Source organism: Cervus elaphus, chromosome 33 (assembly GCF_910594005.1).
Source record: "Cervus elaphus chromosome 33, mCerEla1.1, whole genome shotgun sequence".
Taxonomy (NCBI): Eukaryota; Metazoa; Chordata; class Mammalia; order Artiodactyla; family Cervidae; genus Cervus; species Cervus elaphus.
The window spans coordinates 70,320,249-70,332,952 of NC_057847.1; the positions used below are offsets into that span (position 1 = coordinate 70,320,249).

Sequence of the window (12,704 nt, forward strand, 5' to 3'; positions counted from 1 at the left end):
ACAGTGGCACACACAGAAACCATGTGATAATACACTGTGTTATTTTAGGCCACTGTATTTGTGTAATATTGCTATGTAGCAACACATACTAAATTCACAGAGAAAGAGAAAAGCAACCCTGTTATCTGAGAGCCAATCTGGTACTATCAGAAAGGCCCTGGTGTTGCTGGGAGCTGGGCTGCATTCACACTAGGCTTTTGGGTTAAGTATAAATAACTCCAGAGGACATCGACGTCAGATAGTGCCACAAGGATCAAGGAAAAAAACATGACCACTCTGTGATGTTTGTATATGGGCAAAAACATGAACACTGTTCAAATCCCCTAAATGATCAAACATCCCCCTATATTGGCTAATATGAACATAGAGCTTTTAACCTTGATTCTTTTCCCTTGGCCCATAGAGAAGATTTCTTTAGATACTCATTCACTGAATTATCCTTCCTTAATGCATCTAACACAGAGCAAAGCTCTACTTTCTCTAATCTTCCCCTAAATCACCTAAAAGAAGTCTGAATCCCGTAAGTCTTCTCTAAGGCCTCCTTACTGAGATGCTGTATGATTCCCCACTGCCGTGTGGTCTCCTTCACTACAACCAGCGATAAACCCAACTGGTCTAACTCTGGGTGTGTTCCCAGAGGTCTTTGACTGGAGGACACTGCCAACCGCAAACAAGGCAAATCAAGAAAAATAAAAAGCAAACATGATTTTATCATGGCATGTGCATAAAAACAGAAGCATAAACCAAGAAAATACAGAGCTTAAATTAGATCTAAAATACAAAAAAATAACAAAGTATCTCCAAGTGAGTATAAAGAAATTATTTGATAAATAGTATTAAGGTAAGTAGATAGGAGCAGGAAAACTAGGATGGATCAACATTGTGGACTAAATAAGAATGAACTCTATGTAGCATAAAGGATTAAACATAAATAAAAAATTATGAGCTGAAATGTAATGAATTACTTATCAGATCAATGTAAAAAGAACACTGCCATTTTGAAACAACAACAAAAAACTGATCAATTTGGGTACCAACGCCTTGCATGAAAAGAAAAGCGATACACAAATCAAAGAACAGCCTGAGAAATATGTGACAAAATATTTAAATCTAGAATAGAGACTTTAATCAAATTTACAAGGAAAACATCAGATACCCAGAAGATAAGTGAGTAAAGGCTTCAACAGATCAGTCAAATAAGCAGAAAACAGAGCAAACAAAAACATGCAATCATGTTCAGGCCACTAAGTGATCCAAAGAGGTACTATTCTAAAGCCACTAAGGTAGCAAGTCAGACAAATGAACAGGGCGGAGACACCTGGACCATCCTGGAAGCCCCTTCATGGAGGCAGTATTTTAAACTGCTACAACTTATTTATAAAGCAACACAGAGGAGTCAGAATCCAATCTTGAGACTCGTAGGAAATCTTTCCAAAGAAACCATTTGTTCAGATTTTACAAGAGGATTATCTACAGAAGTCTAACAATAGGGAAATGCTTAATGAATTGTGCTGGATTATCTAGTATGCACATAGTTATGAAGACTAGAAACATGGAAAATATTTAGGACTTAATGTGACCAAAAAAAAAAAAGCAGTTTATAAAACTGTAAATAAAGGTTACCATTAGCTGCATGGCCATAATGTGCCCCAGGCACTGTTTTGGGCATTTTTGTCACATTTCATTTAATCTTCACAATACCCTGCCACCCTGCCAGGAGAGTTATATTATTCTCATTTTATAGATGAAGATACTAGGGCAAAGTGATTAAATAAAGTGGCCAAGGTCACAGAGCTGGGACGTTGAGGAGACAGACATGAACCAAGATAGGACTCCAATGCTGTATTTGTAACTACACTGTTTTACCTCTTTTACACACACATGATGGCTGCAACTAGATGCCACCATGGATATCTGGGACAAATACTGGATTAAATATGCAAATGTGAAATAACTGTGATACGGGAATAGGATTAATGTCAATTTAATTACAAAAACCCTCATCTTTAATGATATATGATCTACCCAACGCAAACAATCAAGCAATGAACTGGTGAACTCCAGTTCCATGAGAAGTTTTAATTATATGTTTGCGTGTGTGCTCCGTCATATCTGACTCTTTGCAATCCCATGGATTGTAGCCTGACAGTCTTCTCTGTCCGTGGAATTTCCCAGGCAAGAATACTGGAGTGGGTTGCCATTTCCTACTCTAGGGGATCTTCCTGATCCAGGGATCCCACCTGTGTTTCCTGCATTGGCAGGTGGATTCTTCATTGAGCCACCAGGAAAGTCTTTTAATTATACACATCCTTGGAAAAAGTCCTGTCCAAAACGACTTCTAATTTCATTCTTTCCTGACAGAGCAGAACAGAGGGACAGAATACAGAATATAGCCATCAGATCACTGCACAACGGTGAGGGAGGGGAAGCCCAGGGGTACAGAGACCCAGCAGGAACCATGGAATCGCAGAGCTGATGGGGAAGACAAGTTAGCTTCAAGACTACCAGGCAAGGACATGTGTACTAAGGAGGCCCATTTGCTTCCCCTCTTATACTAATCTAAGCTCCTATCTACTTACAGGGGGCAGGTATAAAGATAAAAGTCGGAGTCCCCATAGGAAGAGCAGTGAGTACCCCGTATGTTTGTCTTTCTGTAAAAACTGAATCAGTGATGCTATGTGGCAACCTGAGGGCAGGTACAGGCTCGCCCCTTGCCATCCAGGTGTGTGTGTGCTGACAGCAAAGCAAGACACTTCTCAGGGCAGTGAATTATTCACTCTTTTCCACACCTACGTCTCCAAGTCTTTTGATTCTACTGGTACTTTCAGGGTGGCCTACATCCTTGGTCAAATGTCAGATGACACTCTAACCACCGTCACCTTTTCTAGGCAGTAAATTAAAATAGAGGATGCTTTGGATTCTATTAGGCTTCCCTGACAGCTTAGTTGGTAAAGCATCTGCCTGCAATGAAGGAGACCCCGGTTTGATTCCTGGGAAGATCCCCCAGAGAAGGGATAGGTTACCCACTCCAGTATTCTTGGAAGATCCCCCAGAGAAGGGATAGGTTACCCACTCCAGTATTCTTGGGCTTCCCTTGTGGCTCAGCTGGTAAAGAATCTACCTGCAATGCAGGAGACCTGGGTTCGATCCCTGGGTTGGGAAGATCCCCTGGAGAAAAGAAAGGCTACTTCCTCTAGTATTCTGGCCTAGAGAATTCCATGGACTGTATAATCCACGGGGTCGCAAAGAGTTGGACACAACTGAGCGATTTTCACTTTCTTTCACTTTGGATTCTAATATGAAAGTTGGATCAGAAAACCCATGTTAAGCAGCACTGATTTTGGGGGTGGGGAAAACAAGAGAACCCCATCCCTAGACATTCTATACTGTTTTTTCTTAAGTTGGCTTATAACATGAGTTTTTATTTTTATTTCAACTTTACTTCGACTTCTGGAAGCGTGCTCACCACAAAAGTTTGCTTTCCGTCCTTCACATACTTCTGACCCCCTTTACCCACTTCACCCTCCCTCTGCCCCCTTCCCCTCTGCTAAACACTCTGTACCATTTTGCTCAGTCTTGCTCAGAAAGCCCCTCACTTTGTGTGAGATGACCACTGTCGTGCTTAGAGCCAACTGTAACTCCCAGATTACAAGTGACACCTACTGTCCAACTACATCATCTGTGCAATCTCTTCAGAAGAATATCGCACAAAGGGTCAGGGCACAGCTCATTTGTCGTCAAGGCTTTTGAGACAGGGAAAGTGAAAGTGGATGCTTGAACAGACATCAACATTTTAGGGGGGCAGAGGGAGCAGGTTTGGGGAAGGGAGGATGTGAAACAAGGCCCTGTAAATCTGATTTTACCGATACTACATCTTGGCCAGACCAGAATCAGTTATGTGCAAAATGATTAATCACTGTCTCCCTGAAATATTCAAGGTCCTGCTGCCTATTCTTAGGATGGAAAAAAATCTAATGCTGAAATATGACTTTCAGGCTTTTGTTCATTCTATACCCTTTTAATAAAGCAGGACACAAAATTTTGCCTTGGGCTTGGCTGAGTTATGGGATTTATCTCCTAAGTGGCAAAGCTTCATCCCTCAGCCCCATCCACCAAACCGTGCCCAAGTTATAGGAAGTCTGTGAAAGAAGGAAAAATTGGGTGCTGTCCCTAAGGCATCCATCTATCAGATGCAATAATTGCTCCAAGAGACAGGTTTTCTCTTTATATTTATAGAAAAATAGTCACCGCAGAAGAAAATGAATTTAGCTAATGGGCAAATGTGGATGGTGCTACATGGTGGATACTCTGACAAATGTGGCTGATGAATTACAACCTGCCTCCATCACTGCTGGGAGGGGAGGGAAGCAGAAGGACAAATTCTTGGGCATTATTGAGGCAATGGCTTCAGCTGGGTCCCCACCTACCTTCTCTGCATACTCAGACACGATCTGCTTGATCTCGGCAGAGCATAGGCCCACGATCTGGCCCACGGAGCTTGCGGTCAGCCGGCTCTGCAATCACAAGGAGGGGTGTGCTCTTAAGGCCATGCACTGGCTTTCACACATTGGAAACCCTGGGCATGACTATAGCAAAACAGATAACATTCCTGGGGGAAAAGTAATTTGGCTTTTCCTCACGTGTTCATCAACAAGGAAGGGAGAAACAAGCCTCAGGACAAAGGTTACCTCACCTCACTCCCTCCTGCATCACTCAGCAAGCTCTGTTAAGATTCTCTTCAGACCCTGGGCATCTCTAGGAAATCATTCTTCACCATTTACACCCCATCCCACGGTTTTTGTTGTGGAGGATCACTAAAAAGAGCCTACAGGGAACTTGGCAGGCATAGGACTCAGAGGAAGAAAGTGGAAATGGGAGAGGAAAAGGGATCTCAGAATTCCTGATCTATCTCCTGACTGTCATGGGTCTTTCCTGCTGTAAAGAGGGATTCTCTTTCAAAGCACCTGGATAAACACTCGGGACAGGTCATGAGCTCTGAGAAGAGGGAATATAAATTCGGTGCCGTACCATCTACCCAGATGGTACAGGAAAGAAACAGGAGACAGAGGCTCCTGTGGCCTGAATGCCACATGTGGTTGTGGACAAGCAGGGCGGAACCTCAGCTGTCCCACACGGGTCCTGTGATGACATCCAGCTGGGACATCCTGTCTTCACAAAGGTCCTTCAGTCTCCCTCCGAGAGGTTCCCGTGAATAGCAACACCGTGCATGTATAAAAAGTTCCCCAAAGAAAGATCCCAGAAAAACAAGAAGCAGAGTGCTAAAAAGAGAGGGCCCTGAAGGTGGACTCTTGGGAGAGGGCCCTCCACGGCAGAGCAGGCTGGTTCCCAGTCTCCCTCTGCACGCTGCGCCCACCCTCCCGGCCACGCCCGCCTCACCTCCTCATGTGCCATGGCGGTCATCGTGGTCATCAGGGACTGGATACGCTGCTACAAGAGGAATGGGGAGAAGTAGCAGTGAGCAGGTCTGCCCACAAAAGGCTTAAGCCGAGTATCCTAACAGGGCTTTTCAGCAGAATCCAAGGGCTGTTTTACCCAGTCTCATTTTATGGTGAGTCTCATGAGAGGTGATGGAAGGAGACTGAAAGGAGTATGAAAAAACAGCCAACGGTAGCTGGCCATTCTGGAAAACTGGAGATGAAAGTGAAATCTCTCCCCAGAAGATTTATGCAGAAACCCTAGAGGGCCACACGGACCACTCACCTCTTCAGCAGCTTGAAGCTCTTCCTCCTCGTGGGCATCAGCTTTTTCTGCAGTCAACAGCCCTGTTGGAAGTGCCGTTTTCTTGTCCTCAGCCTGGAAGGGAAGATGCAAAAACTGCAGCTGAACACTATAGGTGGAGACAGTAGAGAAAGGGTAACACTATAGGTGGAGACAGTAGAGAAAGGGTAACACTGCCATAAGTCTGTGAAAGAAACACACAGATCTGGACAAATGACCCAGCCCCTGGAAAGGATGCAAAACCCAGAGACCTCAGCCTCTGCTCCAACCACGTGCCAAGCAGGTGGAGCCTTGGGCCTTGCTCAGTGCCTGCCTCCATCTCTGAACTACTCGCTGATTAAATTCCTATCAGGCCATACACCTTTGCCAGACTTATCCATGCACTGTGATTGGGTCTTCCCCTACTTTAATTTCTTTAAGACAAGATCACTGCCTTTTTTTCAGCTGAGGTGAATTAGTGGATGTGAAAGCAATTTAGCAGGTATGACTGGCATCTAAACAGAAATAACAGAACATATCAGAGTGCATTACAGGGAGTAGAGAGTACTGCTTTGTGGAACTTGTTTTGGGGTTGTGTGTGTGTGTGTCTACTAAACCATGACGAAAGTAATGCCTACTACCAAGAGCTGTCAACAAAGCTTTAAAATCGCTGGTTTAAAGAATAAGACTCTAAGCTGCTTGTCCTGATGCTCAAGCTCCATGCTACAAACCCAGCTCAGGCTCAAAATATACCACACCACACTCAGGACACCTGGAGTCAGGGCTGCTTCCCAGGCCTGTGCTGTGAGTCTAGAGTTCTTGGTTTCAGCTCCATCTTTGCCATTCACAAGCTGATGACCTCAGATTTACCTTCTCTGGATATTAGGGTCTCTTGGGGTTGAATGAGAGGACTGGCCTCAAATATCCCTCTGAGACCATCCCAATTCTGGGTTGTGCTTTTATAACAAGCATATGACTGGCTGCAGGGGCCGGCCTGAGCACCTGTGTATATCTTCCGGGGTTTAAGACTTCCAGTTCAAATGTGCCATCTGACATGAGAATGATAAGGCAAGGCCAATGTGAATAATATTTCATGGAAATCTCACAGTTTTTCCAAGCATAATCAAATTGCCTTATTTCAGAATACAGTCATATACACAGACATTCTTTTAAGACCTAAAATTATATATTACACATACACATCAAATTCTTATATACAATACAGTTACCCCATGACACTAATCCAGAAAAGCCTTGCTTTGGAGGAAATGGCTGTTTGGTTGAGTGAAAACACAAATGTGGAAGTGAGAAAACCAAAAAAGATGTCATAATCAATGCATAAAATGATTATTAATGATAATAATGGTGATGACAGTTTACACTTAGTAAATGTGTACTATGAGTTGGATTATTCTCCATCTTTTACATTTTAATCTTCACAACCGTGTTGTGAGATAGTACAACTTCTGTCCCCATTTTACAGATGTCATAAACTGAGTCACAACAATGAAGTGTACTGACTGAAATCACGCAGTGAAGGGGAGGAATCAGCATTTGAAACCAGCCAGTCTGGCTTTAGAAGATACGCACGTCAGTGCCCTCTGAGGACTGAGACAATGACCACAGGAAGCAGAGGGAGGCTGGGGTCAGGGAAGGCTTCCGGGAAGCACCGGGGAGTGGGGTCTAGACAGAGGAGGGGAGGCAGGACAATGGTAGGGGGAGTGGTGTCTCATTCAAGAAAATCTAGGGGTCAGGCAGGGAATGAGGAACAGGTTTGCTAGATCTCAAGCTGTGGACTCTCAGAGGTCACCAGCCACTTTAGTTAGCACGTTGTCACTGAAAAGGGAGTAGGACAGAGCGCAGGCTTTGATGTCACACAGACCTGGGCTCAGGTTCTTTTTATGGCACTTTAGGAGCTGTGTGATCTTGGACAAATCACTGAGCCTCTCTGAGCCTCAGCGCTTTGATCTGAAAAACAGGAATAAGTATCTTCCTCACAGAGTTGTTTAGAGGAGTAAGTGAAAAGCTATATGTAGAGCCCTGACCAAAGGGCCTGGACACAGGAAAGGGCAGCACTGTAAGATTTATACGCCTGCCCTGCTGCTGGCAATTAAGAATCATGAATAAACACATACACACAAAAAGTATACGAATGAAGAGAAAACTCTTGAGACTCCTGTATGAAGTTATAAAGCCCCACCTTGACTTTTTTCCACTCCAGGCTTAATACATGGCCAGCCTGTAATGTACACCGTGCTCTCTCTCACTGCCAGCAGGCTGTTCACACCCATTTAGGGCATCTCTCATCAGATGAGGATGCTCAGGCCCCCATTTTAGAGTTATTAAAGCCCACATGTTTGACCCCGGGGCCATGATTTTCAACCACCCTTCACTTCCAGTCCCATGATGAGGAGTTGTCGCAGCTCCCCAACCTGCAGAGGCAGCAGATGGGGAACGCTAGGAGGGAGCTGCAGGGGTCAAAAGCCGCTGGCACACCCCTGCTGACCGGGATTGCTCAAGGACCAGAGCCCTGTGTCCCATCCCTTCTGTGAGCCTGTCAGTGTCAGACAGAGGCAAAGTAGAAGCATACTTCCATATCTCAAATGTGCTCTCCCATCAGCCAAGCATTTCTTACCTTCTCTGTTTTGCTCTGGCGGCTAAATCCATATCTCCTGCAAGCCACAAAAGAGAGGAGCTCAATTATTACTCCAAAAAAAAAAATTGATCAAATGAATTTTAGTTGCACTTTTATATGAAAAGCACCAAAGAGAATTTTGGCTATTTGGTGACTGGAGAACATGTCTCCAGTGCCGAAACCACAAACATATCCCACTGTTTCCGAATAAAGGGCCCAGCATTCAGACTGCCACATAAATACTGTCAATATACATGGGAAGTCTCCATGCAAAGCACAGCGTTCTCTTAAAGTGTGATTATGACTGTTTGAATCAGGAACCGTACCGATCCATAGTTTAAGCTAGAAGCCTTAAAAATATCTGTATGTGTGCATGTGTTTGCTCAAGCTTAACATGCTCTCTAATGATCTACTTTCATAACCTCACATCCATCCCATTTTTATTCTCAAACACAACCCAAGCACAATGCCAAAAATGTTGTGTGCTCACTTCACGCAAGTTTAAATTCAAAGACACTCACAAATGCACTTTGGTTTAAACTAGCTTATTTTCGGGTTCTAATTAATATCTATTTTTTAAAAAAGCAATACAAAAACCATTCAACCTAAAACAAAAACCATAATGCAAAACACCCAAACTCACTTACCTTTAAATGGTTTAGAAGGAAATAAAATCACACACACCATTTAAGAAAAACAAATTAAGGGACCCTGCTCTGCCCTCACTCACAGCTCACCCCACTTGCTGGGTCGTGTGCTGGCTTCTGCCCTTGTCTCCAGCCTCCACTTCCCCTCTCCCACCCAACCCCTTATGCAACCTCCCACTGGCCTCATCCACATCCGGCCGGGAACAGAAGCCCTCCCGGTGGGCACTGTCCCCGGGGCCTCCTCCCAGGACCCGCCGAACAACCGCTGAGCCCCCCCCGGCAGCTCACCTTCTCTGCTCCCGGGCATCAGCGCCCAGCAGAGTTCTGTTCTCCTGTCTCCGCCTACCTTTCTGGTCACTCCTCACATCCCAGCTCTAAAGCCACCTCTTCCTCTGAAGCATTCCCAGACTTCAATTTGGATGCTTTTGCTCATTTCCAAAAGTCAGCATCACTCAATCTGAGAATCTCAATCTAGGGCCTGTGCTTTGCCAGACATGAGTGTGAAGGGAAACGCACACTTGGGCACCGGATTTCTCACGACTGGGCTGACGAACCACAGGCTTAGCTTATAGTTGAGTCTGGTGTACAGGGTAGGTTGGGTAGGAGAAGCTCAGGACACTGGGTGTGGGTTCTTCACCCTGATGACAGCCAGCTCTGTGACATGGGGGAAACTGCTTCACCTCTCTGAGCTTTGTACCACTGATACGGGATTATAGACGTGATCTCAAGCCCTGTTTAAACAGCTTCCGTATGATTTCTGTAAATTACCACTGAGGGTATAGGAGGGTTAGGAGACATAAACTACAGGCTGTGCAGTTTGGGCAGGACACTTTCAACTACACCAGCGCTCTGATCTATCCCTGTGCCTGTGCGTGTTCCCCCTACTTTCTGATCAGCAATGATGTCCAGCTGCCTGTTTGCATGTCTGCATCCTTCTCCAAGAAAATGCCGAAATCAAGAAGCCAAATGTACCACCTGTCCTTGCAACAGGCTGTCTTATAACTGGAGAGACCAGAAGTCATTGCCGGGTGCACTGTGCCCGTCCACAGATCGACAGGCCCATAGTGCAGGACAGCAAAGTTCAGTTCCAAGTGTCCACTCAAATCCTGTACAAGACCTTACGGCAGATTCTATGAACTGGCTTAGTCAACATCCAGCATCTTTCTAAGCTGTGCAGGCCAGAAAACAAACAGCTCTATTTTCCACTTTCCCTTGTACCCAGAGCTCTGAATACTATTTAAGTTCCATCAATGAGATGCATTTGCTGGAATTTTGAATGTGCAACAGTTAGAGCAGGAAACAGCGAGAGCGAAAGGGGCCCACTGTGCTCACGGGGATCACAGCAGAAGTAACCTGATTCTGGGCCAGAAGCTGTGACAGTGGTTTTCTGATCTTGGAAAAAGCAGGTGGCTCTTTTGCCAGCAGCTGTGGTACCAGCTTCCCAGCTCCGCAGGCTATCTGCCAGCTTCCTGACCTCAGAGGCAGCAGCAGCATCCTCGGCAGCCCAGATCTGCTGTGATGCTTGGGCAGTAACCCTGCTCAGTCCAGATCACATGACTTAGTTCTTTGCATCCACCCCTGTAATCAATCCCTTCTGCTGGAACTAGTGGGCGGGTTCTGAGTCTGAAACAGGGACTCAAACAGCTGACCAACAGAGGGTCTCTCCAAAGTTTCCCACTCCTTGAAGTGTCCTTGCACCCCGGGTATTCTTTTGTTTCCCAAGCCTTCAGTCTCTGGAGACCTTTAAGGGCAGAAGACATACCCTTAGACAGGCAGGCCTTATCAAAGTTCTGGGAACTTTATGGATTTTCCAAATAAAGAAGTAAACAACTAAATCTGAGTAGATTCAATCCCCAGGTCCAAGCTACTTCTCCTTAAAGACAGAGGCTCAGGAAGACTGTTCTGACCGCTCCAAACTAGGCTTCTGTGCCTGTCCACCCTGTGCTCTCACTGTCTCCCCCTCTAACTGCTGCACTTTCAAAACTCCAGAAAATGCATCTCAAGGGCAGAACCTAAATAGTATTCACAACTCTAAGTGCAAGGGAATATGCAAAACAGACTTGCCTGTTTTTTGGCCTGCACAGGATAGACAGATGCTGGATGCTGACTAAGTAAGGTCTTGTGCAGGATTTGGGGGGACATGTGCTTCTGTGTTGACACTAACAAGCACTGGCACTCACCGCATGGGGTCCGATTATTCTGTATCATAGGCACTCTGTCTGTCGAGCCCTGGAGGGGAGGGAATCTCCTCCACTCACTTTTTTTCTCTACACTTTTAAAGTTGAGGTTTAATTCATATAACATAAAACTCACCATTTTAAAATGCGTATTTTAGCAGTTTTTGGTGTATTCACTACTTTGTGCAACCACCGCTGTGCCACACATATAACTTTGATTAGTTTTCACCTAACCAAGTTATCCTGAACATATTTAAACATACCCAAATAACGAAAGCATGTATTTAAAAATTTTAACTTCAATATTAAAATTTTGTTTCTAAGCCACACTAGTCACACTGTAAGCGCTCAACATTCACATGTGGCTAGTGACCACTATACTGGACATCATCATTCTAGAAAACATTCTAGTCGTCTTCCCTGGGGCACATTAAGACAGATACCAAATTACCTGGAATCCAGAACAAATCAGGGACATAAAAAGCGCTAAATACTAAGGACAATGGATTCTGTTCTTCGTTCATTCAATGAGCATTTACTAAACACCTTCTGTGAACATGTACTGGGCCTTCAGGAGGAACACAGGTTAGGAGAGAGATGTTACATGCACTTAAAATGCACTTCCTCACACTGGCTGTTTCACAGTGTGGTCAGGTGTTTAAGTTAGCCCCTAAAAGTTTATTGAACCCATAATACAATTGAAATATTATAAAGATACCATTGTGTTTCAGTTTAAAATCAAAACTATGAGTCTTGTTTTTCCAACAACATAATATTTAAAGAAACATACCTAAACATGTTTTTAACAAGACATACAGTCCTTAAGGCCCTCAGCATAGTTGTCGAGGCTCAAAATCTACCCTTGAGCAACTGAAAGTCAAAAAAGGGAGGAGAAACTGGGATGCTGGCCTCAAAGCCAGATGCTCTGTGGACCTAGGCTGAATGACCTTTAACTGCAAAGAGGATACACTGTTTTCAGACCTTCTTACTTAGCAGTCAAAATATTTTCCCTCTTATCAAGAGGAGAAACGGAGAGGAAAACAAGCACTGACAACAAATGAGGGATTTAGATTCCTAGGTGGGAATGAGCAACTAAGGGATGCCACAATGGCGAGGCCCAGAGCCAGCAGGGGGCCAGCCTTGCTTGATGAGGAAGGGAAGCAAAGAGGGTAAGGCTTCTCTTAAATGGGCTGGAGGGAGGACTAGAACGGGGGGGGGATGAGAACATACGGATGAGGAAAACTGAAAAAGAGAGGCTCGGGATACGATTCTCATTTGAATCCAAAAGTCATATTTATGAGCATCTGAAAACCAAAAACTGCTGCTGCTAAGGATGATGAAGATGGTGGTGGTGATGATGTGGTGAGCAGACTGTCACAGTCCCTCATAAAGACACAGCTATTGACCCTCATCTAATGGAGAGATCTCCATGCAGTGGACAGCACTGACCGGAACCCTCCGAGGAGAGCCTGACAGCCAGATAGGAGGATGCGGCCTTCCCAAGCAAGGGGAATAAGTGAACCACTT

The 12,704-nt window shown here is 44.8% G+C and overlaps 1 protein-coding gene across 2 annotated transcripts in view; it reads right to left on the bottom strand.

Moving 5' to 3' along the window:
• The window catches only part of CCDC93 (coiled-coil domain containing 93), a 104,634-nt gene that overhangs the window by 58,506 nt on the left and 33,424 nt on the right, over window positions 1-12,704 (bottom strand). For both annotated transcript variants that reach the window (XM_043894062.1, XM_043894063.1), the window contains 4 exons: window positions 8,354-8,390; window positions 5,722-5,814; window positions 5,398-5,448; window positions 4,428-4,514 (listed from right to left, as the gene is read on the bottom strand). In XM_043894062.1, the coding sequence (XP_043749997.1) occupies window positions 4,428-4,514; window positions 5,398-5,448; window positions 5,722-5,814; window positions 8,354-8,390 (268 nt within the window). The remainder of the gene's footprint in view (window positions 1-4,427; window positions 4,515-5,397; window positions 5,449-5,721; window positions 5,815-8,353; window positions 8,391-12,704) is intronic.